We start from the raw sequence: 20,488 nt of genomic DNA, 5'->3' as shown, positions 1-20,488 counted from the left end.
TTGTCTCCCAACTTGTCTGCCACAGCGCATTGTTAACCTACGAAACTCCCTTCCACAGGCAGGAGTGATGGCCACCAACTCAGATGGCTTTAAAAGAGGAATGGACAAATTCATGGAGGAGAAGGCTACTGAGGACTACTGGCCACAATGGCTCTGCTCTGCTACTAGGGACAGCCCATCCCATTTCACCACCTAAGGTGAAATGGGAATTCCTGCCTCCTGCTATGCCCTCCCACTCCAGTTCCACTGCCAGAATGCCCTGGCTCTCTCTGAATTTGCAGAGTGCCAGGGCATTCAGCAAAGTTCTGCTGCTTGACTTCTCCACCTGAGAGGGGAGGTATCCCAGCAGGTGGCATTGCCACTTGTCTTCCCCAACGCCAGGAAGAGAGGCAGAGTGCCAACACGGCACACAGGAAAAGCCTCTCTTGTGCTTCTGTCGTCTGAGGCAGGTGTTCTGCTTGCCTCATGGGTGGGTTGGCTCAGTCTGTCACCCCAGTTGGAGGCAGCAATGCTTCTTTATACCAGTTGCTGGAAACCTCAGGAAGGGAGAGTGCTTGGGTGCTGCTTGCAGATATCCCACAGGCATCTGGTTGGCCAATGTAAGAACAGGATGCTGGACCAGATGGGCCATTGGCCTCATTCAGCAGGGCTCTTATATCCTTATGTTCATAGGCATGGCAATACACTCATGCCATAAGCCTCCAACATATATCTACATGTCTTTCCTGATGACCTGGCATGGCAAAAGGCAGGGAGCCCAAGCAGTAAATGGAGCCAGAGCCAACTACTTCCAGTTTCCCCCTCATCCTGCTCCCGTCTGAGGTTCTGCAAGAGCAGCACTGGGACCAAGTAGGAGGGAACTGGCGGGCAGTGCCACCCACTGGCTGGACCAGTTACAAGTGAGAGAGCAGGCAGTTGGGGCCTGGCTGAAGGCAGGCTGAATCTGGCAGGGCCGTGCCACCTTGGCTCTCAGAGACAAGGCCACCAAGGAAAGGATCACCACTGAACGTTTGCCAAGGATGCAGGTGCTGCCAGACTGGACCACAGGCATGCATCCAGGACAGGAGGGAGCAGATGAGCCAGCCCAGCCCCTTGCAACTTCCTGCCTGCCTGCCTGCAATGGTGCCTTTTGCCGGGAGTTTCTTCCCACCGTGTTCTGGCAGATCCACTTTCTGCTGCAGCTTCGCTTTGGAACCTCCAATCAGAAGGCTCCCTGGTGACATCAGCCTTTTTTTAAAAAAACCCCACACATAAGAGGGCTCCGTCTCTGAATGCAAAACGGGTTCAACAGACAATGCAGCTGCAATCCATGCTTTGCTTCAAAGGGCAGCTCCCCATTCCGCCCAATACTCCAGCAGCACCCCCAAAGAGAAGGAGCCAGGGGTGACTCAGGTCCAAAGGTGCCTTTATTCACAGTGATGGTGGGCTGCAGCTCCCTCTGGGCATCACCTTCGGTACTCAGCGATGCTTATCCTTCTTGCCTATCTCCCATCTGGCTTTGGCTGTTGTGGTCGTCTTACGAGGCTGGCCCTCATCATCTAGGCCGCCAGATGAACTGGCCCCAGACTTCCCACTGGCTTTCCCCTGGGCATAGGAGACAAACACAGATCAACAGAGTTTAGGGTGCAGCAGCAGTGGCACTTGAAGGAGGCGGAGGTGGCAAGAACCCAACATCCATCCATCCATCCATAGCTCAACTTTATATCCAGGGAGCTCAAGGTGGTTTACGTGGTTCCCCCTTCCTCGTTTAATCTCCACAACAACAACCCAAGGTCACCCAGTCAGCTTCGTGTGGTCAAGTGGGAATTTGAACCCTGGTCTCCCAGGTCCTAATCTGACACGCTAACCACTATGCCACCACTGGCTCTCAGGTGAAAGCAGGGGTGTGCCCATAACACCCCAGTGCTCCAAACAAGTATCTCTCTTTCCCCCACCATTCTCTCTGCTATTGCACATGGCTGAAGACTCCCCTTCCCTTGGCTGTTGGTTGCATCCATCTACTCTCCAACAGCCCTGCCCTCCTCCACTGATTTAAAAGTCAAGAAGGCAATTCTTCACTCAGTTAAAGAGAAATCAGGGGGGAAAGTTTTGGGTCCAAAGTTCAAAAGTTAAGAACCAATGTGGCATAATGGTTAGAGTGTCAGGCTAAAACCTGGGAAAGGAGGGTTCAAATCCCAAAACCACACAGCTCACTGGGGGACCTTTGGCTAGCACCCATCTCTTAGCCTAACCTGTTAACAGACCTTGCAGCTTGGGTGAACTGAGTTGAAAAAAATCACACAGTTTCTGGAGTACAAAGGCTTTATTCATGCTGCAACTATTTACTGGATGTGTGTAGATGAGAGAGAGAAAATAACAGACATATTGTCTCAACAAGTTGGGAGAGAACAGCAAACAAAACACAGCTCATCATTTAGGGGTGGGGTTAACTTAGACAAAGCAAAGACTACACATAAGTGCTGGCCACATTGCTAAACAAACTGTGTCGTCTTGTGGTTTAAAGTAACACATCCATTAACTGCAAATGCAAGAGAAGGAAATGTATTTCTTTTCTCCAGCATGGCCTACCTCACAGGATTTTAGGGAAGATGAAATGGGGAGAATCATGTGCAACACCTTGAGCTCACTGGAGGAAAAGGTGGGATATAAATGTAACAAATAAATAAAAAATACCAGAGTGGTGTGAAGCGGTAAACTATACCTGGCACCTTAATATCTATGCACATGCGCTACTGTTAAAGACAAGTTTTAGTCAACCCCACCCTGCCCAGAATTTTTTTAATTAAAAAACAACAACAACCCCTGGGAAGAAAGGCAATTCCCTGAGGCAGGAGGAGACTAGCTCCCTCGTGGCAAGATTACAAAGGCTACAAGGTGCTGAAGATGGAAAGAGATAGGATGCTAAACCAGAGGTGAGAAAACTAAGGGCAGCAGGTATCTCTGTCAAGCCCGCAGAATTCTCCCCTAGCACTGCACCCCTGCCCAGCCACACCCTCTTTCTCCCCAGGCCACGCCTCTCACCAGCCCTGCTTCACACCCTCCCTGGGTGTTTTTACCTGGCTCAAACAAGCCCTTTTGCTTGCCTAGATGGAGTCTAGACAAGAGAGGGGTATGTGCATGGCAAGTCCTGGAGTCGCGTCAGACAAGCTATACAGGGCCAAAATGAGCTGAATCTGCCCCCCCCCCCAGGTAAAAATGAGTGCCTCACCACCATCTGATTTGCTACTGCCATGCACGACAGGAGTGATTCCATGGTTGGGGGCTTCTTGCCATCTGTGCTCTTGAGAATCTTGAGGCGGCTTTTCTCAAGGACGTCACACTGGTTACGCAAGGAGTCTGAAGGGCAAGCAGAGATGCTCAGTGGGAAGAGGACCTTCTGCTGCAGCCTTGAAAAGCCCAGCTGGCTGCACCACCGACCCAAACACAGCTTTATGACCTGTCACAGTGCATGCAGCAATTACAATTTCCAAAACATTTTTTTTTTTAAATCAGACTTGTTCTCTGCTTCACAACCACCCTGATGAGGCTGGGCCACATCCACTCCATACATTTTTAGCAGTGCCCACCAAATAATCCTGGGAACTGTAGTTCACCACTCAGAACTATAATTCCCAGCACCCTTAACAAACTAGAGTTCCCAGGTTTCTTGGGGGGGAAGTTGTGTGCTTTCAAGGTACGATGTGGATGTGACCATCCCGATTGGCGCCATTTTACAGAAGTGGGAAGAAGAAGAAGAGTTTGGATTTGATATCCCGCCTTTCACTCCCTTTAAGGAGTCTCAAAGCGGCTAACATTCTCCTTTCCCTTCCTCCCTCTGTGAGGTGAGTGGGGCTGATAGACTTCAGAGAAGTGTGACTGGCCCAAGGTCACCCAGCAGCTGCATGTGGAGGAGCGGAGACGCGAACCCGGTTCCCCAGATTACGAGACTACTGCTCTTAACCACTACACCACACTGGCTCTGAAGTGGGGGCTGAGGCTGTGGGAGAGACAGTGACTGGCTGAGCTTAAAAGGCAACCCCTGCTCTGAGTGAGCAACTGGAGAGGCAGAACAGTGTGGAAAAGTAGTTCAGGGTCAGCTTAAGACCAACCTGGTGTTCACTGGAAAATCATAGCATTCTTCTTAGTTGGGAGGGACCCTGGAGGAAATCAAGTCCAACCCCTACCCCAGCTCAGTGTTGGAAGATTACAACTACAGTATCCCTGACAGATGCTCAGAAGCCTCCAGGGAAGGAGAACCACCACCTTCCAAGGCATGCTGTCCTGTTGTTGAACAGCTCTGATCGTTCTGAAGTTTCTCTTGCTGTCCAGCCTTGTTGGGTGCAAAGCAATGATGCTTGCAATAAGTTAGAGAGGTGGGATAGAGGCTCGGACCTTCACTGATTCCTTCTGCTGATCATTTTCTCTCTCTCAGCTTAACTTCATTTCTGCTGCTGCTTCAGTTAGTGTTAGTGTTGGACCTTCCTTTTAGCTGACCTCATGATTCCATGACAGCCACATGGGAGCTTGTATTCAGAATGGCTTTGTTTACTAGGAGTAATAAACCATATGTTTCATTATTATTTCAACCAGCACTCTTACCCATCAAATTATTTCTGCACCCCACAGAGATAGATGATAGACAGATGATATAGATATAGATATCTCCAGACCATTCCGAGCAACAGAGAACAAGCCTACTCCATGACTGGATCAGGCCAATGGCCCATCTAGTCCAGCATCCTATTCTCACAGTGGCCAACCAGATACTTGTGGGAAACCATGGAGCAGGATCTGAGCAAAGAGGAACTCTCCCCTCCTGTGGTTTTCAGCAACTGCTGTTCAGAAGCATTGCTGCCTCCAGCTGTGGAGGCAGAGCACAGCCATTAAGGAGAGTAGCCTTTCAAAGCCCTTTCCACCATTAATTTGTCTAATCCTCTTTGAAAACCCTCCAAATTGCTGGCCATCTCTACCTCCTGGGGAAGTGAGTTCCACTATGCGCTGAGTGAATAAGTACTTTATGTTGTATCAGGGAAGGTCCTAGAACAGATAGTTCAACAGTCAGTCTGTGAGCACTTAGAAAAGAATGCTGTGATTACTAACTTCTCAAAAGCAAGTTAAGCCAGACAAATTTCATTTATTTATTTCTTTCTGATGCAGTTACAAACTTTGTGGATCAGGGGAATGCTGAAGATGTAGTGTATATTGATTTCAGGAAGGCTTTTGACAAACTCCTCCATGATATTTTTGCAGAGAAGCTGATAAAATGTGGGCTAGATGAGGTAGATTTGTAGCTGTTAGGTGGTTCTGTAACTGGTTGACTGACTGAACCCAAAGAGTGCTCAGTAATGGTTCCTTGTCATCCTGGAAAAAAAGTGACAATTGGGGTGCCACACGGTACTGTCCTGAGTCTGTTGTTGCTCAACATCTTTATAAATGACTTGGACAAAGGAATTGAGGGGATGCTCAACAAATTTGCAGATGACACCAAACTGGGAGGGGTAACTAATGCTGCAGAAAAAAAGGATTCAACGTGGCCTTAACAGATTGGAGGACTGGATCCAAACTAAAAAAAAAAAATTCAATAGAAACAAATCTAAGGTTCTGCACTTGGGCAGGAATAGGCAGCTGCACAAAGATAAGATGGGGAAACCTGACTTATCAGTAGAACGTGTGAAAAGGATCTAGGGGACTTAGTGAACCACAAGCTTAACATGAGCAAAAAAAGAGCTGATAGTATTCTAGTCTGCCTATATTAAACAGAAGTACAGTGTTCCGATCAAGGGAAGTAATAGTCTTGGTCTATTCTGCCATGGTCAGACCACACCTGCAGTCCTGTGTCCAGTTTTGTGCACCACAATTTAAGAAGGTCATTGAGAAGCTGGAACGTGTGCAGAGGAGGATGACTAAGATTACCATCCTTATGCAGGATGGTTGTGGGAGCTGGGTATTAGCCTGGAAAAGAGGAAACTGAGAGGAGATATGATAGCTATCCTCAAATATCTCAAGGGCTATTTCCTGGAAGATGGAACAAGGTTGTTTTCTTCTGCTTTGGAGGGCAGGCGTCAAACTATGATAAAGGAGATTCTGACTAAACATTAAGAAGAACTTTCTGACAGCTGTTCGGCAGTGGGATGGTCTCCCTTGGGAGGTGGTGGACTCTCCTTCCTTGGAGGTTTTTAGCAGAGATTGGAGGGCCATCTGTCACGGATGCTTTAACTGAGATTCCTGCATTGCAGGGGTTGGACTAGATGGTGCTTGGGGTCCCTTGCAATTCTATGATTCCATCATCTGCCCTAAATCTCCCAGCAATCAGCTTCACTTAGTGTCCATGAGCTCTAGTGTTTTGAGAGAGGGAGGAAAAAACTTCCCCCTATCTTCTCTCTCCATGCCTTGCATAGATTTATAAACTTCCATCCTTTCAAATACATGATGGCAGCTATCATGTCTCCCCTTAGCCTAACATGCCCACACCCTCAAAGGACTCTGATTCCAGAGCCATCACAGATTCCAGATCCCTCTTGGTCTCCCTTCTCTGAATGCACACTGTCAACATCCTCCTTATCTCCCTGATGCAGCCCACAGCTACCATGCACTTCTTCTGCCTATTTCCCTCTCTTTACAGAGCTGGGTAGCTCCGAATCTGCCCTAAACTCCAGCGCATGCCACATCTGGCCACAGTGTGCTGGGCATCTTTGACCCAGAGTCTTTCTTCATTTGTTGCCCCTCTGGTAGCTGGTGAAGAACCCTGCTAGATCTTTATCGGTGTTAGGAGTAGCAACTCTCCAGAGTCAGAATCTGGGATTCTGTGCTGGGACTGGTAACGGCCGGCCTGGCTCTGAACGGAAAGAGAGTATGGGAAAGTAGAAATGATGAGTAGCCTTAGGATGCTTGCTTATCTCTTGGGCTAGCCTGTCCAAGGCAAACATGAAAGTCCGCTAATTCTCATAACACTGTCCAGCTGCGGAGGCTCCCCACCCCGCCCCCTTTTTGGAGTTCGTTATAAAATAAGAGATACCTCTAAAGAGCCTTGGATCGGCCGTATTGAAGATAAAAGTTGGCCTGACCTGCTAGAGATATAAAACCACCAGTCAAAAAAGGAACAAGCCCTCTGCCTATTTCCTGACTGCATGTTGGTTTATTGTCTAATCTAGGAGTCTTGGATCTCTGTTGTGGATTGAAGGAAGGCTAGAGCAAAGCAGAGTGTTGTGAGTTTGCAGGGCAGGGTGGGGGAGGGGCAGTTAGGCTGTATGCCCAAGTCATTTCTATTCTTGGAACCAGCAAGGACTCGATTGTTGGAATAGCCAGCCTGCTTCTTGGTAATGGCCTAAGTATAGGTCTTTAAGGTAACAAAGGAAGTGGCTCTGTGCCAGAGGGCAAATGGGTGGGGGGCCCTCCCTCAACTAGGTGTTAAGTTAGAAAGACAAAAGCCAGAGTGGAGAGTTGTGTGTGTGAGAGAGCTGGAAGTTAGAAGCAGCCACAAGCCAGAGAGGGAGAGCCATGCTTGATTTCTCCTGGAATCCAAGGCTGTGATTGGGACAACAAAGACTTTCTTGGTTGTTAATGCTGTGAGCCCCTCCAGCGTAGGCTCAGGTTGTGTATATGTGTGAATAAGTCATATGTCATAAAGACACCACAGTCTCCGCTGAACCTCATTCCTAGGAAACTGAACCCTGGGTATATGCCTGGAACCCATGTTTTATAGAGTTTCCTAAAAACAAGGATAGCAATAGGCTCTGTTTCAGTTGTTGACTTTAGAAATTGGGGAGGTGGTGGGAGGAGATTTTGAAGAAAGGCTGTGACTGGGAGAAGCAAGACCTTATTGGGGTGTTAATGCTGTGAGCCCCTCCAGGTTGCATAGATGTGTGAATAAGTCATATGCCATAAAGACACCACAGTCTCTGCTGTCCCTTACTGCCAGCAAACCGAACCCTGGGTAATCGCCTGGAACCTCTGGAGTCTCTCATCACTCGGAGATTGGTGCTCAACAAGAGGGAAAGATCAGAGACAGGTAATTTAGGTTTGTTTTATTTTATTTTTTTCTGCCTGCACTCTCCTGGTGAAGCATTCCTCAAACGGAACTACCATTTTCTTACGCAACTTGCTTGTATTATTGAATAAAAAGGTCTGTTGTGCCCATATATTGAAATCTTTTCTAAGGCTGGTATGCTTGGTGGGGGACCTGCTTTGTTCTTAATCCAGTGGTTGACAATTCTGCCTCTCAGGTTTCTGAGGGTATTGGGGCAATTGTTGGCTGGCTCACCCAGAAATTTCTAGTAAAGATAACAGTCTTCTGCTCAGACCTAAAGTAAAGGGGTAGGATTGGCCTCTGTCCTGACACCCAGTGGCTCAGTTCTATTTAAAAAAATAAAATATGCTAGGTGTCGAAGTCTGTCTAGAAAATACCACCACTTGGAGATCTAAAAGGTCTGCCTTCTACCCGGGTCTGTGATTTGCAGGGACAAAAGAACAGCTACACATTGGAATAACCTGCCTGTAGTGGTACCTCGGTTTAAGAACAGCTCTGCTTACGAATGATTTGCTTCACAAACTCCGCAAAACTGGAAGTAGTGTCCCAGGTTGCGAACTTTACCTCGGTCTAAGAATGGGATCTGAACGGTGGAAGGGCACCAGCGGCGGGAGGCCTCATTAGGGAAAGCATGCCTTGGTTTAAGAACGGTTTCAGTTTAAGAACGGACTTCCAGAACAGATTAAGTTCGTAAACTGAGGTACCACTATACTGACATCAGGCAGCTGCCCTCACTGTATCCTTTTCAGCACCTGCTGAAAAAGAATTTATTTCAGCAAGGCTAACCAGACATGTACAACGTTGACATGTGTTTTAACCTGGTTTTTTAGCTTACTAAATATTTAAATACTTCTTGTTTTTGACTTTTTCTTTTCCAGATAATTTCACTGTTTTATTTTCCTTTCTTGCAAACTTCTTTGAGGCTTCCTTTGTTTTTGGGTTTGGCAGTCAAGGAGCGCTTTATATAAATTTCATGAAACAAAACAAATAAACTTTAGAGGAGCCTGGTTGCTGGGTCAGACCAAAGGCCTATCCAGTCCAACATTTTGTTATCACAGCGGCCAGAGGCCTTGACGGGGAAGCCTGAAAGCAGGAGGCAAGTTCAACAGCAAGTTCCTCCTATTTGTCAGGTGTGCTGACTCAGGAAAGCGCTGGGTGAGCTGATGTTACACGACACCACAACGTCCTGCATGACCTGGATGTCAGACGTGATGCCCAGAGGTGATGCCACCCGGGCATCACTCAGCTTCCATGGCTGACATTTCCTGTACCTCCTGCCACCACCATGGCCAGGGGTTGCTTCCCCTCCACAGCAGGAGGAGCTGCAGTGTTGCTGACTTGCATGACCGCATCGTCTCTGGGTGTCATGTACGGCATTGTAATATCATGCACGATGTTTGAACGAATATTGAGGGGGCTCAGCCCCCTGCTAACAAATGTGGGGGGGGGTCAAAGGGGTTCAGCCCTTAGGAGTCAGCGCCCAAGCTACTTGTGATCCTTGGCAACTGGAATCCAGTGGAACACTGCCTCCAGCACTGTAGAAAATGCATGGCTGAAAGCCGCTGATAGCTTTAACCTCCACAGACTTGTTTGAAACCCTTTAAAAGTCATCCATGTTGGCAGCCAGCAGTATATCTTACAGTACAGAGTCCCATAGTTCAGTTCTGCTCTGTTTCCTTTTGTATGTCCTGAATCTCCCACCATTTGGCTTCATTGCATAACCCTGCTGAGTTTTAACATGAGAGAGCAAGGCTTCCCCCCATCTGATGTGGGTTCCAGCACATCCCAGATGGGCGCCATTGCCATTCTAAGAGAACAAGGAAGGAGGCATTCAAGGTGATTTCCAGCACCTCTCTTTTCACTGAGAGAGAGGGTGAGAAAAACTTCTTTCTAGCCCCTTTCTCCTATATGGTGTTGCTCACAGGGGAAGGAAATGTAAAAGGGGCTACTTTTACTTGCCCTGACTTCGTAGGTTTCAGAGTTGCGTTGTGATACACTGAGAATAGAAGTTTAAGTCCTGCAAGTTCCTACCCAATAGTTCTACTGGAGGGTGCTTGTACATAGGGTGAAAGGCCCGGTAGCTGTTTTCTTGTTTTGACCCTGCAAAGAGAGAACCCTGTGTTACTCGCTTTGACGCTTTGCAATGCATTTGCAACATGGAACTTGGGCTGAGTGCTCTGCATTCCTAGATACAAGTCGGGAGAATGCTCACGGCTGATTTCTACCAGCCTGCAGCTAATTGCCATTTGCCTTTTATTTATTTTATATTTATTTATTTATTGCATTTATATCCTGCCTTCTTCTCCCAGGAGCTCAAGGGGGAATACAAAGAATCATAGAACTGTAAAGTTGGAAGGGACCCCCCAAGGGCCATCTAGACCAACACCCTTCAATGCAGGAATCACAACTAAAGTTCCTGGAAACAACTTCCCCAGGCAGGCGCCATGAAGGTTCTGTCCCTAAGGGGGAACTGCCTGAACACACAAGGAAGGAGTTCAAAGGAGGATGGTCAAAATCAGCTCTTGAGTCAGCACTGCACCCTTCTGCAGGGCAATAAGAAGGAAAGAGCCATAAACCCTTTACGCCAGAGGGACGCAGGAATCCATAGCCGCAAAGACCTGAGAGAAGAGTTCATGTGTTCTTTGAAGAGGACTGTACCTGCAGGCCAGTGGAAGAGACACAGCTGGCATTAGTAAGGAAGGGCTACATGGTTAGAGCCGCAGCTGTTTACTGCGAAAGCTCTCGGCTGCACAAACGCCCTGACCTCCCCCACACAATGGACCAACTAGCCTTGAGTGGGTGGGAGGGAGGCAGGCACAGTCCTGCTTCCCTCTTATGAGCATTCTTTAATGTTTTCAATTAGATTAGGAGAAGACGATAAACAGGAGGAGCAGGTGCGCAATGAAAGAAAAGAGAGGGAGATTCCACCCCAACCCAAGCCATATTTTGGTGCCAAGAGCAGCTGCATTCCCTAACCTGCCCCCTGGACAACCTGCAGATTGTGCCAATTAAACACACACATTTCTTTTGCACCATGAGTTCTCAGTTGGCTCACCCTCAAGACTAGCATGATACTGAAGAACAAAAGTCTACCTACTAGCATCCAGAATTCTGTTTCAGCCACCCCTCTAGCTTCTGAGATTTCGTCACCATCCAAATATTTCTGAGTGTATCTTTTGCTTTTACAGGGGCTAGGAATTTGTTCCTTAATGGAAGCCAAGATTCACAGAAAGCCAAATCCTGCACTCAGGACCCTGTCCTGTGCTCTTTTTTTGCTCTGCACATCCAGAATTGTGGCAGATGCAGCCCTGGCTCCAGCTGGAGGGAGATTTCTCTGTGGTCTCTGAAAGATTAGAAAAGCCAGTTCCACAAAGTGTTGCCATGAAGCATCCGCAGTTATAAAGAAAGGGGAAGCCACTGCCTTACATTCCTTGATAATCCCATTCCAGGTGCAGCCCAGGTTGATGCAGATGGCTTGGAGGCTCTCCATCTTCCATCAGGCTGCATTAATTGGGAAAGTTCTCCCCCTCCTCATTTAATTCTCACAATAACCCTGTTAGGCAGGTGAGGTTGAGAGGCAGAGACTGTGGCCAAGTGGGAGTTTGAACCTCCAGCCCCTACTGGCTCTCTTTCCCAAGAGGTAAGCTCACAGAAACCTGGGTACAAGCCAGCCTTCCCCAATCTGTCTGGCAAGTCTAGATGCTTTGGACTGTCTTTTCCCTTAAGAATTGTAGTCCACAAGTTTCTGGAAGGCACCAGGTACAACAGGTATGGAGTACCTGGCAAGAGTCCATGGGGTGGGGGTGGGGAGATCCCCTAGTTCTGTATAAGAGCACCTGCCAAGCATGCAGGACAAAGGAAGCTGCATCATACCAGACTGGTCCATCTAGCTCAGGATTGTCTACTCTGACTGGCAGCAGCTCTCCAGGGTTTCGGACAGGTAGTCTCTCTCAGCCCTGAAGTTGCTATTGGGGTTTGAACCTGGGACCTTCTGCATGCAAAGAATGACAGAGTCCCCTGGGGTCCTGAGTTCAGTTCCTGGTATTGCTAGTTAAATGACAGGTAAAGGGTCATGGGGAAAGCTTTGCTGCTGACCTCGGAATGCCACCGCTGGTCAGAGCAGATAATACTAACAGTATGGCTCAATATAATATATTGCATAAGTCAAGAAGCAGCTTTCTGATCAGAGGTGGGTAAGTGGCACCTTGAACGAAACGCAAGAAATGGCAATTGCTCTTTTGCATATGCCAGCTAAGGCACTCACACACATACCTTAAAATTCCCCATTGCGTGCTACACAAAACAATCCATAAAATCAAAAATATACTGTAGCAAATGACCCAATTGATAATAATAATAATTAATAATAATAATAATAATAAACACAGCCAGCGAGAAAATGAAGCTGAATTGTCAGCAGATCAGCAGGCACAGTCAAGGTACTAATAAAACCTCCCTAACCTGGGGTCCTCCGAGATGTTGGGGATTACAGCCCATGCTGACTGAGACTGATGGGATTTGCAGTCTGAAATATCTGAAGATATCTGAAGAAACTGCCTTTATACTCAGATCCATTGGTCCATAAAGTTCAGTATTGTCTAAATTGACTGGTAGAGGTTCTCCAGGGTTTGGGGCTGCCTATATTTCCTACCTAGAGATGAACCTGGGACCTTCTGCATGTAAAGGAGATGCACTGCCACTGAGTCACAGCTCCTCCTCAGAAGTTTGGTGGGTTTCAGGCTGGGGGTGGGGGTGGGGGCGTTTCCAGCCCTGCCTGTAGATGCTGGGGATTGAACCTGGGACCTTCTGCATGCTAAGCAGATGCCTTGCCACTTCCTTATGCTGGAGAAGGATGAGTTAGCACAACACAAGAAAACATAGCAAAATCCAAAGAGGAAATGTCAGGTTTCATTTTTAAGTTTCTAGACCTTATGACTGCATGGGTCAAGAAAAAGCAACAGCAATTTAAGAGGCAGCTCCCTGGGTTTGCTTTGAAACAGCTCTGCCAGCTGTGCTACCAGTGGGAAGCCTGCGTATGTCTGACCCCATGCCTTTGAGAAAGGGAATATTTGGAGCCAAGGAAGCAATGACTTTCAGGAAGCTGTGGCTACCACCTGTAGAACTAGCTGTGCAGGTGGGAGAAGGGGGGCTTCCTAGTCCTTGGACGTACCTGGGGCGCCCCGCTCCACCTTACATATGTAGTAGGTCACACGGGGAGTGAGGAACTTGCTGGCATTGTCTTCTGGAAACTTGACTAGGAATAGCAGCTTCAGGGTCCCATTCTCTTCACACAAGTCGATGGGATCTGAAAAGGGAACAGAGAGATATGGGGGGCAGTGGAGTGGGTGGGTTCACCTCCTTTCCTCTGTGTAAGCAGGGACTTTGCCTCTTTGTCAAGGAGCATTCACAGCATTCAAAGTTGGTCTTAACTCTTTATTAGCAAAAACACGACCATCACAGACTTGGCTGTCAGGCCTAAGGAGCACAGCAGCTCATCCCTGGTAGGTCTTACCCCATAAAAATCAGTTGCTGAGACTGAAAGTCCCTACCTCCCCACAGCCATCTAAGTCCCTTCCTCACCAGGGCTTCCCCCAAAAAATTAGAGACTACACCTGTGTGGAGCCTGCTGCTGTGGTGCCCATTTCAGCCCTCTTCTGGGGCTAGGAGACAGGAGGAGATGGGGGCTTGTTGCGGCAGGTAGGGGGACATCTGTGACTCTTCAAAAGCCTGATTTATCTCTGCCTCATGGCCTTTCTCCTCTTCAGCCTCTGCTTCTGATCTTCTCAGAAGCAGACTCTCCCTGCTCACTAAACCCTCTTTCCTCTTCAGCTTCTGACAATTCCTCTTCCCAGTCTCGCCCCTCTTTCTTCTCCCTGTGACTACTCATTGTCATCCCACCACCACTCCCCAGGCTCTGAGCCCTGTTCCCTTGGGGGTTCCCCAACTGGTTCCTCCCACCAGTCTTCTGTCTCCAACAAGTCCACGACACTCTCCTCCTTTGGTCAATGGTTGTGGGTCAGCCCCCACAGAACACAACTACGCCAGGAGTTGCCTGTTCTCAGTCTTGCATTTTACGCTCTTGAAAAAAGTAATTGTGGTTATTTAATTGCCAGCTTTCCCCTAGGGCCTGATCTACAAACATTTAAAGACAATAACAATGAAAGCAACATACTTCAAATAGTCAAATTTATTCAGAATGTGGCTCAATGCAAAACAGAGTATAAGTCTTTAGTGGAAATGCAGAAGTGTGCCCAAGTCCTGAAAGGTTCAGGCAAGTAGAAAAGGGTTGCAACTGGATTGGTGTTGACTAGTGTCCCTTACCCCTTCATGGATCACTGCCCCTTCATGGATCACTGCCTTGCCGTGGCGAAGGGGCTTGAAGAACTCAGAGAAGCTATGAACTATGCCGAGCAGGGCACCCAAGATGAACAGGTCATAGTGGAGAGTTTTGACCAAACGTGATCCACCTGGAGGAGGAACCGGCAAGCCACTCCAGTATCCCTGCCAAGAAAACTCCATGGACAAAGACAACAGGCATATAAAAGTTATGACGCTGGAAGATGAGCCCCTCAGGTCAGAAGGCGTCCAACATGCTACTGGGGAAGAGCGGAGGACAAGTACAAGTAGATCCAGAGCTGATGAAGCGGCTGGGCTAAAGCCGAAAGGACGTTCAGTTGCGGATATGCCTGGAAGCGAAAGGAAAGTCCAATGCTGTAAAGAAAAATATTGCATAGGAACCTGGAATGTAAGAACCATGAACCTGGGTAAGTTGGATGTGGTCAAAAATGAGATGGCAAGAATAAATATTGACATCCTGGGCATCAGTGAGCTAAAATATACGGGAATGGGCGAATTTAGTTCGGATGACCATCATATCTACTACTGTGGGCAAGAAACCCGCAAAAGAAATGGAGTGGCCCTCATAGTCAACAAAAGAGTTGCGAAAGCAGTACTGGGTTGCAATCTCAAAAATGATAGAATGATCTCGATACGAATCCAAGGCAGACCTTTTAACATACCAGTAATCCAAGTTTATGCACCAACTACTGGTGCGGAAGAAACTGAAATTGACCAATTCTATGAAGACTTACAACACCTTATAGAAGTGACACCAAAGAAGGATGTTCTTCTCATTATAGGAGATTGGAATGCTAAAGTAGGGAACCAAGAGATAAAAGGAACAACTGGCAAGTTTGGCCTTGGAGAGCAAAATGAAGCAGGGCAAAGGCTAATAGAGTTCTGTCAAGAGAACAAGCTGGTCATCACAAACACACTTTTCCAACAACACAAGAGACGACTCTACACGTGGACATCACCAGATGGGCAGCATCGAAATCAGATTGATTATATTCTCTGCAGCCAAAGATGGAGAAGCTCGATACAGTCAGCAAAAACAAGACCTGGAGCTGACTGTGGCTCAGATCATCAGCTTCTTATAGCAAAATTCAAGCTTAAACTGAAGAAAGTAGGAAAAACCACTGGGCCGGTAAGATACAATCTAAATCAAATCCCTTATGAATACACAGTGGAAGTGAGGAACAGGTTTAAGGATTTAGATCTGCTGGACAGAGTGCCTGAAGAACTATGGATGGAGGCTCGCAACATTATACAGGAGGCAGCAACGAAAACCATCCCAATGAAAAGGAAATGCAAGAAAGCAAAGTGGCTGTCCAACGAGGCCTTACAAATAGCGGGGGAGAGAAAGCAAGCAAAATGCGAGGGAGATAGAGAAAGATACAGGAAATTGAATGCAGATTTCCAAAAAATAACAAGGAGAGATAAGAAGGCCTTCTTAAATGAGCAATGCAAAGAAATAGAGGAAAACAACAGAATGGGAAGAACCAGAGATCTGTTCAAGAAAATTGGAGATATGAAAGGAACATTTCGTTCAAAGATTACCATAATAAAGGACAAAAGTGGTAAGGACCTAACAGAAGCAGAAGACATCAAGAAGAGGTGGCAAGAATACACAGAGGAATTATACCAGAAAGATATGGATGTCTCGTACACCCCAGGTAGTGGGGTTGCTGACCTTGAGCCAGACATCCTGGAGAGTGAAGTTAAATGGGCCTTAGAAAGCACTGCAAATAACAAGGCCAGTGGAAGTGATGGTATTCCAGCTGAACTATTTAAAATTTTAAAAGATGATGCTGTTAAGGTGCTACACTCAATATGCCAGCAAGTTTGGAAAACTCAGCAGTGGCCAGAGGATTGGAGAAGATCAGTCTACATCCCAATCCCAAAGAAGGGCAGTGCCAAAGAATGCTCCAACTACCGCACAATTTCACTCATTTCACACGCTAGCAAGGTTATGCTTAAAATTCTACAAGGAAGGCTCAAGCAGTATGTGGACCGAGAACTCCCAGAAGTGCAAGCTGGATTTAGAAGAGGCAGAGGAACCAGAGACCAAATTGCAAACATGCGCTGGATTATGGAGAAAGCTAGAGAGTTCCAGAAAGACATCTACTTCTGCTTCATTGACTATGCAAAAGCCTTTGACTGTGTCGACCATGGCAAACTATGGCAAGCTCTTAAAGAAATGGGAGTGCCTGATCACCTCATCTGTCTCCTGAGAAATCTCTATGTGGGACAAGAAGCTACAGTTAGAACTGGATATGGAACAACTGATTGGTTCAAAATTGGGAAAGGAGTACGACAAGGCTGTATATTGTCTCCCTGCTTATTTAACTTATATGCAGAATTCATCATGCGAAAGGCTGGGCTGGATGAATCCGAAGCCGGAATTAAGATTGCCGGAAGAAATATCAACAACCTCAGATATGCAGATGACACAACCTTGATGGCAGAAAGTGAGGAGGAATTAAAGAAGCTTTTATTGAGGGTGAAAGAGGAGAGCGCAAAATATGGTCTGAAGCTCAACATCAAAAAAACGAAGATCATGGCCACTGGTCCCATCACCTCCTGGCAAATAGAAGGAGAAGAAATGGAGGCAGTGAGAGATTTTACTTTCTTGGGCTCCATGATCACTGCAGATGGTGACAGCAGCCACAAAATTAAGAAACGCCTGCTTCTTGGGAGGAAAGCAAAGACAAACCTAGACAGCATCTTAAAAAGTAGAGACATCACCTTGCCAACAAAGGTCCGTATAGTAAAAGCTATGGTTTTCCCAGTAGTGATGTATGGAAGCGAGAGCTGGACCATAAAGAAGGCAGATCGCCGAAGAATTGATTCCTTTGAATTATGGTGCTGGAGGAGACTCTTGAGAGTCCCATGGACTGCAAGAAGAACAAACCGATCCATTCTGAAGGAAATCAGCCCTGAGTGCTCACTGGAAGGACAGATCGTGAAGCTGAGGCTCCAATACTTTGGCCACCTCATGAGAAGAGAAGACTCCCTGGAAAAGACCCTGATGTTGGGAAAGATGGAGGGCACAAGGAGAAGGGGACGACAGAGGACGATATGGTTGGATAGTGTCTTCGAAGCTACAAACATGAGTCTGACCAAACTGCGGGAGGCAGTGGAAGACAGGAGGGCCTGGCGTGCTCTGGTCCATGGGGTCACGAAGAGTCGGACACGACTAAACGACTAAACAACAACAACAAAAGTGTCCCTTAGGACTGGTAGGGCTCAAAAGCACAGAAAACAGTAATGGCTTCTCGGACCTAAAGGATCCTGGGAACTGCAGTTTGTTAAGGGTTCTGAGAGTTGTTAGGAAGTCTCTATTTCCCTCACAGAACTACAGTTCCCACATAATTTAACAATCAATATGTTTGATACAGAAAGACTATTGCTGATATTTTTTATTTTTATTATTATTATTATTATTATTATTATTATTATTATTATTTTATTAATAATAATTAGAGAAGCCCTTTTGGACTTTTTGTGTACAAAGGAAAATGAATTAATCTATTTGGGTCAGAAGATTCAGAAAATATTGCCTTTTATCAGTTTGGTGCCATTCTAGAATGAATATTTTGAGTAATTTCTTGCTGACAGCAAATTTTTATTTTTATTTTATTATTTTCTTTTCTATTATTCTATTTGGGTTTCTTTTTGGTATTTCCCTTCTTTGTTTCTCTGTTTTTGTTTTTATTTAGATTAGTTTCTTTTATCTTATTGTATTATGAAAAATATGTAATAGAATTTTCTTCTTCTTCTTCTTCTTCTTTTAAAAAAGGCTTTAACAATCTTTATTCCCAGAGAACTCTTGAGAATTACAGCCCTGTGGGGGTATTAGGGGTCTCCTAACAATTCTCAACACCCTGAACAAACTACAGTTCCCAGAATTCTTTAAGGGGGGAACCCTGGCCACTAAACATACGATAGAGTTGCATTTTTTTGATTGACTTGCCTAAGATCCAGGACAAAGCACTGCTTTTCGGAAATTTCACCCACATGTCTTCCTCACCAAAAAAATAATCATGGGAACTGCATTTTATTAAGGGTTCTGGGAATTATAGCTCTGTGAGGGGATAAACTAAGGTTCCCAGGATTCTTTGGGGGAAGCTATGCAGTTTAAAAGCATGGTGGGTACACAGACTATGGCTAAGGAGGAGAGAGCTGGCAGGCAGACACCTGGACTACTTGTAAGTAAGAAGATGGTAGGTGGGGCCCTAGCGGACCATCCTCCACACGCTGACATCAAAAGACATTCAACTCAGCACCATGCAAGCCTCCCTGGAGAAAATATGTCAGAGATGGGGAGCCATCCCCTCAAAGGCCCTGCATTCAAAAATGGTGTCCAGTTTTATCCAAAATTAGATGAAAACCTGCTTGAACTCAGGAACCATCATGCAAAATTTAGTTATGATGTCTTAAAAGGCATCCAGTTGCGTAGCGAACAAACAACCTTCCAAAATATATAGTGGATTTCATATCTAAAAACAATTAAAACAATTTATATATCCAAAATAATCCCAGGTGCAATGCAGATGAAAAATAGGATTAAAAAATCTCCACTTGTTGAAACAGGAAAGAGGAGCCACAGGAGCTGAAAAGAAAATGGGAGTTCCAAAGTACATTTATTAAGGATGGGTTAAGGACCTTCATGGGTGGCCGGTTTTTAGTCCTTAGTCAACAGAGCCCAAGGTTCTTCCTTTGAGTTTGTACTTCTGGTACATAGAAGTCACAAGCAGTGTAGACACAGGATATTTCCCACCTGGAGATAAGATGGCATGTCATTCCCTCCCAACCTGGCAATACCTGCTGCAGGATCCGTAGTACAGTCAACCAAAGGGAAGCAGTCTTTGTTGCCTCCTGACCATCAACTGGGCAGGGTTTGCCGTCCACTTTCTTTGTGCTTTGGGAACTCATCTCACCTGTCCTGTGCAGTCCCACCTTGTCGCGCAGGTAATGCATTAGGAGTAAGACTGAGCAGTTAATGTTCGCCAGGAGTTGTCGTTGGTCTGCAAGAAGAGGAGCCAAGGATGGTTTCTACAGGCAGCAGCTGAGCCCACGCACCTCAACAGGCAGTGGTTTTTATATATATATATATCAAGAGCCTGGGAGTGGGGTGTGGACTGAGTTCCCTTACCTTTTAAAAATTAAATATATGTATATTTTTTTCTGGCAGAGAGGGCTGGAACAGACATACACCCAATGCCTGAGCCAAAAATCCACCTATATCTCTAATCAATAAAGTTGTGGCCGTTTCTAATCCATATCATTGTCTGCCTGGGCGGAGGCACTGTGACGGGGCCCACAATAAACAAACAAACAGACACTGTGGTGAGTTCCCCCACCCTATCCCCCCAGAAAAAAAATCACTGGCTAGAAGAGACACTGGTCTGCTTTCCATGGGAAAGTCTCCCCCAACCCCCAGTGTTTCGTATCCAGGTGAGGCTAGGAGAGATCTCTGACTAGCACCCAGGACAGCTGCTGCCAGTTAGTGTGGTCAGTACTGAGCTAGATGGACCAATGGACTGGCTCAGTATAAGGCAGCTTCCTCTGTTCCTACAACCCATGTCTACTGGGTTCTCCCTTACCTCCATATTTAACGCAGATAAACATTCCCCAAATCCCCTTGGTTCAGCTGGGCAGCTCTCAACCAGCTGAACCGCCCTGGAGCCATTGTGACACCTCAGAATAACCTCATAATGAGAGCCAGTGTGGTGTAATGGTTAGAGTGTTGGACTAGGACCTGGGAGAACAGGGTTTGAATCCCCACTTGGCCATGAAGCTAGAGTTGCCATATTTTGAAGAGTGAAGAAGAGAATACTATGACGTCTCTCATTTTAAATACCCCTAATATATGTAGGGGGATGCGGGTGGCTGCTGTGGGTTAAACCACTGAGCCTAGGACTTGCTGATCAGAAGGTCGGCGGTTCGAGTCTCCGTGACGGGGTGAGCTCCCGTTGCTCGGTCCCTGCTCCTGCCAACCTAGCAGTTCAAAAGCACGTCAAAGTGCAAGTAGATAAATAGGTACCACTCCGGTGGGAAGGTAAATGGTGTTTCCGTGCACTGCTCTGGTTTGCCAGAAATGGCTTAGTCATGCTGGCCACATGACCCGGAAGCTGTACG

The 20,488-nt window shown here is 46.6% G+C and overlaps 1 protein-coding gene across 2 annotated transcripts; it reads right to left on the bottom strand.

The window, feature by feature from the left end:
* Window positions 1-1,388: 1,388 nt before the first annotated feature.
* LOC307208051 (uncharacterized protein CXorf65 homolog) lies at window positions 1,389-20,055 on the bottom strand. 2 transcript variants are annotated; one of them, XM_079962364.1, is made up of 6 exons: window positions 19,954-20,055; window positions 19,288-19,374; window positions 13,176-13,310; window positions 10,037-10,105; window positions 3,209-3,336; window positions 1,389-1,584 (listed from the first exon to the last, which is right to left on the bottom strand). In XM_079962364.1, exons 1-6 carry the CDS (start codon window positions 19,976-19,978, stop codon window positions 1,459-1,461), a joined length of 570 nt encoding a protein of 189 aa, XP_079818490.1. In that variant the 5' UTR covers window positions 19,979-20,055; the 3' UTR covers window positions 1,389-1,458. The 2 variants fall into 2 exon arrangements, with proteins under 2 accessions (XP_079818490.1, XP_079818491.1); XM_079962365.1 differs by lacking the exon at window positions 10,037-10,105.
* Window positions 20,056-20,488: the final 433 nt, after the last annotated feature.

The sequence above is a fragment of the Podarcis cretensis genome (assembly GCF_951804945.1).
Source record: "Podarcis cretensis genome assembly, chromosome: Z".
Lineage (NCBI taxonomy): Eukaryota > Metazoa > Chordata > Lepidosauria > Squamata > Lacertidae > Podarcis > Podarcis cretensis.
The sequence above is the reverse complement of the archived record's forward strand: the minus strand, read 5'-3'. Positions and strand labels throughout refer to the sequence as shown.